Consider the following 6000-nt stretch of genomic DNA (forward strand, 5'->3'; position numbering starts at 1 on the left):
AAAAATAGCTCAAAAACCTCATTATTATTTTTTAAGATTTTGCCATAAAAGGCTAAACAACTTTTGCATCTGGATTTTCACTTTTAGAAATATGGCATCCCTAATATAAAACGTGCCTATAAAGGCATATATTAGTGAAAAATAACAAAAGTAACATTTATTAAAGGAGAATTGCATACAAACATGAGTTTAATAGGCAAAATGTGCTCTTAAATGGCACTTAAAGTTCATGAGAACTTTAAAAGTAAATAAACATAATAAACGAACAGAAATGAGGAGAACTGTGCTTAAGATTTGGAAAAGTAAGAAACGGAGAGAACCGAAGCTGAAAGCTTCATCCATCCCTGTTGATGGATGTAAATACTGTACTTTTACCTGCTTTTTCTGATTTGTCAGCCACTTTGAATCTATGCTATATAGAAAAGAAGGAGGGAAAGAAATAAAGGTGGTTGGGTACCCTCTAGTTACATGCTCAAATGCAATAGCCCAACAGCAGCTGCCAGTGGCCTGATCAATGCCATTCCCCTTAACTCTTTGCTGATTATTTGACATTTTTTGAAGGCAGATGCAAAAGATAAGATTCACTTTCTAAAATGGAAATTGTTTGGTTGGCAACCACTGCTGTCATTTAAAAAAAAAAAAGCATTGCTGCACTTGTGAATCATTCAGTGACATTTGATTCACGGTGACTAATCTGACAAAAGCATTGGAAATATTCTCTCTGCATTATACATGCTGGAAATTTGCTTGCCCCACAGAAAGTAAATCGACTCGCCAAAAAAAGTGACTAAAAAAGGGACGTGACAAGAGGTAAATGATATTATGCATTGTCTAGAGAAAGCAGACAGTCTTTATCCCTCTCTCAAAGAAGCTGAATGTTGGAAGAAGGTTCAGGACAGACCAAGGCAGGTGCATAGTTAACCTATGACATTTGCTCCCACTCCCTGCAGTTACAGCCACCAACTTGGACGGCTTTAAAAGAAGGTTGCATAAACTCCTGGTGGAGAAGGCTACTCCTGGCTACTAGCCTGCTGTCTACAGTGGTACCTCGGGTTACATACGCTTCAGGTTACATACGCTTCAGGTTGCAGACTCCGCTAACCCAGAAATAGTACCTCGGGTTAAGAACTTTGCTTCAGGATGAGAACAGAAATCGTGCTCCGGCGGCACGGCAGCAGCAGGAGGCCCCATTAGCTAAAGTGGTGCTTCAGGTTAAGAACAGTTTCAGGTTAAGAACGGGCCTCTGGAACAAATTAAGTACTTAACCCGAGGTACCACGGTACTTGCACTGTCAGAGGCAATGTGTCTCTGAATAGCACTTTGTGGGATTCACAGTTGGGGAGTGTTGCTGTTGCGCTCATGTCTTGCTTTTAGGGCTTCACAATTGACTACTCTGAGAACAACATGCTGAACTAGAGGGGATTTTGGTCTGATCCAACACAGCTCTTCTTAGATCATTACGTTCTTAACATTCTTTCATCCTCCATCTCTGTAAAACGGTGCTTTAACTTCACCACTATCCTTGGAAGCCTTAGGTAAGTTACAGTGGTACCTCAAGCTGCATCTCTTCAGGTTGCAGACTCCACTAACCCAGAAATAGTACCTCGGGTTAAGAACTTTGCTTCAGGATGAGAACAGAAATCGTGCTCCGGCGGCACAGCAGCAGCAGGAGGCCCCATTAGCTAAAGTGGTGCTTCAGGTTAAGAACAGTTTCAGGTTAAGAACGGGCCTCCGGAACAAATTAAGTACTTAACCTGAGGTACCACTTTACCCTCTGTACGCTCCTAATGGCAAACTTGCTCGGCTACGGGCAGATAACACGATGCTGTGACATTTCCTGGGATTCCACGTACGTTGGTTTTTAGAGAATAACAGTGCCGTCCTTTACGGCAGGGGTTGACAGGCTTCAGGCTTGCAAGACCTGCCATATTTACACAAATCTAATGCGCCATCAAATTTAATGTGCACCCTAATTTTCTTCGATGTAATTTGACCCAAAAAGGTGTGCATTACTTTCAAGTAAATGTGGCACATTGTTTTTCAGTAGAACTCCAGGACTCAATCAGAGTGAGGTCAATTATCTATTGCTCCTCACAGATGCAAATCGATATCTAAGTTATGATTGATCAGGAATCCTGACACAAAATTCCCTGATCAGTAGTAAAGCAGCACTAAGACCTGATCAAAGTTAGGCAGTTATTATACAGGTGAGGATCACTGAGGCTGAGAGGAAAGAGGTTTGCACAAGATCATCCATAGCAGATTTTTTAAAAATCCATTTTACTTGCTATTTTTGAAGTATTGGGAATCAGAAATCCTTGCCAAACTACTGCACATGACACAGCTATCAACTAGGGGATTCTGCTCTCTCTTCTGCACACCTTACATGCTTACTTGGAAGCAAGTCCCATTGTATTCACTGGGGTTTACTCACTAGTAAGTGTGCTTAGGATCGCTGCCTAAAGCTGCTGAGCTATTACCCACTTACCTTGGAGAATCCTCCATTAAAGGTCAGTGGGCTCTACCCAGCTAAGTTATACTCAGAGTAGACCCATTGAAATGAACGAACCTAAGTTAGTCGTGTCCATTAATTCCAATAAGTCTACGCTCAGTAGAATTAGCATTGGATACAACTCAGCAGGACTGGCTTCTAAGTAAACCTATGCAGGATTTAAATCGCACTGTGAATTTGTATGTGTGCCAGAAAACAAGTGATGGTTCAGATAATTTGCCTTTCCAGTACACAAAAGCCAAACGTCTTCTCTGAAGGCATTGCCACAGATCTGTCAGCCTCAGATCTGTGGATTCTTAGCAGGCGCACTTGAAGCAAAGCTGAACGGTACCAAGGTGAGAGTTAAAAGAGTAAGAAGAGTTAATTCTATTCTGTTGGTTGCCAGCCAGGATTCAGTGACAAAACGTTGCAAGGTAGTTCTAGAGAGCAGTGTTCATCTGAGCATATGCAAAGTGCTCACCATTTATCACCCGGTAAGCACGGCTTGTTCCAAATATGCCAGAGAGCAAGAGGAAAAGGCTTCAGCCTTGCACCTCCTTCTTTTTTATGCTGTGAATGATTTAATCTGGAAGAGCTCCAGGGCCATCTCTGCTTAAGTCACAAACTCTCAGCCTCAGTCCCCCCCAGCTGCAAAATGTGAATAAGAATAAAGACCTACCTCAGAGTGGTTCCAGTACAACAAAAACTGAGAAGCACTTTGGAAAAAGGATAATAAAAATTAGCAGTTCTTCCTCTACAGTTTTGCTACAGAACTGTTCAACAGTGCAATCCTAACAATGTCTACTCAGCAATGCATCTTATTGAATTCAGTAGGGCTTACTCCCAGAGCCTATCTTTGCATTCTAGTTGTTATTATTATTATTAAAAAAAAAGAAGAGTCCAGAACTCACATTTTTGCCAGTGCATATTCTGGGGCAGGAGGGGGTCCTTTCCACCCCTCTTGGGCTTATTAGTTGCTCGTTGCACCTTGATGTGATAACAGGCCGTCAAGATGTTCCTTTCTGCTTTTTTTTTAAAGACCAGGTTCCCGCTGAACGGCGTGACGATGTCACATCCTCTAACCACAAGCACTAAAAAAAAAAAAATTCCCTCCCTTTTGCACAGTGCTGTTCTTTACCACAACATACAGTTCCTCCAAAGTTACTGTAATGTGAAAGATGTTGGGCACAAACGGCACAAATTTCTTATCTGAGTGTTAAAAACAACAACAATCACCCCACAAAGAACACCGCATATTTTCAGCCTAATAAAGTAAGCTGTTATTTATGGGAGGAAGGCACTGTTGTAGGATTCTTAAGGCCAGCAGACCTTTTATTAGGGGAACTTCAGACCCAGGAACTAAATGTGGCCCTCTGGACCTCTCTGCCTGGCCCTCGGAATGCTCCCTGGCCACACCCACTTTCCCTGGGCAAGGTCTGCTGTGCAGTCTGAGTGCTTTTTGCCTGACTGGAGAGCATCCTTGAACTCTGATAAAGCATTTTGCTTGTCTGAATGGAGGATAGTGTCGAAACTAGTCTGTAGTACAAGACTAAAATTTACATAGGTCGCTCCACCCACTTTTGCCTCTGGCTCCACCCACCAGTCAGATGTGGCCCTTGGAAGCTTGCCCAGAAGGGAATGTGGCCCTCTGACTGAACCCATCACTTAGATAACCTTGTGAGTGCCTGCTCACAACCAGTGGAAATTAGCCGGGTGAGTCATGAGGAGCCCTTCTGCTCATATTCTGATGTGAGCTAGAGGATTTGGGTGAAGAGCTGCAACTCAGAAGTGGCTGCTCCTTTGAGTACATCAGTTCAAACCTTGGTGATTCCAGTCAAAAAGGACCAGGCAACAGGACCTTGCCTGAGACCCTGCCAGGCAGAGGACAAAATCTGACCCTGGAGATTGAGTCTGTTTTAAGGTAGCTTCCAGGATACTTTAAATTCTCTGCTAAAACCAGTTGGCGGTTCTCCTCATTTATTTACACCAAATGAAGGACTTGTCTCAGTAACGATTCTCAAGAAAGGTGGCTGGTGCTCATGTGTGACCCCCACTCCAGTTTCTTTACAAGAATCTGAAGTCCCTGGGGTCCCTATGTCAGAAATGGGGAGGAAGCACCTGTAAGAATGTCATGCCTCATCGGACAAAGACGACCGATTCCTTTCAGGTTCATGCATGTGAAAATATAACATTTCCTATAAGGGTCAGAGCACGGTTAGTCATTTTAAAATCAAAAACGCCGCTTTAAAGTGGAGAAAGACTGACAGATGAAACAGCCCCAGCTGTTTCAGTGAAGTCTTGTTTTTAGAACATCAGGGCAGCCTGGCTGCTGGAGCAGACCAAAGGCCTATCTAGACCAGTAGCCTGTTTTTGACAGCGGCTGACCAAATGCCTGAAATACAAAGCCCAGGGGCAGGAGATGAGCATAACAGCCCCTTCTTTCTGGAGGTGGTCTAAAGGAAAAATTCAATTCAGTTTGCATTTAGAAGTGAACCTACCAAATTCTCACTTTCCAAACCAAAACACAGCCGTCTTTCAAAATCTGTGCTTCTCTGAATTCTGCAGCGCAGTTCTCCAGCTACATTACCTGTACAGAAATTAATATATTGGGGTAAAAAAGAGTGCATAAAATGTGCATATTAGTGAAATATAAACCTTGGGGTTGTAAGTTCTGCTCAGAGTAAACCCACCTAAATTAATGAGCTTAAATTAGTCATGACCACGAATGTCTATGAGTCTCCTTAGAGTAGGAGCAGCATTTGAAAGAGGCCCTGGGAATGTTGACACTGGGCATTCCATGTTGTTGTTGCAAAATGGTGGTTGACAGCCATTGACGGGGTCCATTCCAAAGTGCCACCAATGAGAAGACATGCCCAGGGAGGGGAGGGTGACTGGCGGCAGTAGACACATTCTTCAGTAGATGCAACACAAGGTGTGTTGGGGTGAAGCAATGCCAAGCAATGGTTCAAGTTGTTGCAGCTCCAAGCTGTGAGTCCACTCAGGGAACAATTCAAAGTGTTGGTGCTGACCTTGAAAGCCCTAAACGGCCTCGGTCCTGTATATCTGAAGGAGCGCCTCCATCCCCATTGTTCAGCCCAGACACTGAGGTCCAGCTCCGAGGGCCTTCTGGCGGTTCCCTCACTGTGAGAAGTGAGGTTACAGGGAACCAGGCAGAGGGCCTTCTCGGTGGTGGCGCCCGCCCTGTGGAATGCACCTCCCATCAGATGCCAAGGAAATAAGCAACTATCCTACTTTTAGAAGACATCTGAAGACAGCCCTGTTTAGGGAAGTTTTTTATGTTTAATTCTGTATTGTATTTTTAATATTTGATTGGGAGCTGCCCAGAGTGGCTGGGGCAGCCCAGTGAGATGGGCGGGGTATAAATAAAAAAATTATTATTATTATTGTTGTTGTTGTTGTTGTTGTTGTTGTTGTTGTTGTTGTTGCTGCTGCTGCTGCTGTTGTTGTTGTTGTTAAACACTGGATTTAGGGTGGTGGAGGTGGTTGCT

The 6000-nt window shown here is 43.6% G+C and overlaps 1 protein-coding gene across 1 annotated transcript in view; it reads right to left on the reverse strand.

The window, feature by feature from the left end:
* Window positions 1-3433, reverse strand: part of POU2AF1 (POU class 2 homeobox associating factor 1) — a 29888-nt gene extending 26455 nt beyond the window's left edge. Inside the window, exon 1 of the mRNA XM_079954853.1 lies at window positions 3403-3433. Within this exon, the coding sequence (XP_079810979.1) occupies window positions 3403-3418 (16 nt within the window). The 5' untranslated portion in view covers window positions 3419-3433. The remainder of the gene's footprint in view (window positions 1-3402) is intronic.
* Between the last annotated feature and the right edge of the window lie 2567 nt (window positions 3434-6000).

Source organism: Podarcis cretensis, assembly GCF_951804945.1.
Source record: "Podarcis cretensis genome assembly, chromosome: 15".
NCBI classification, from domain to species: Eukaryota; Metazoa; Chordata; class Lepidosauria; order Squamata; family Lacertidae; genus Podarcis; species Podarcis cretensis.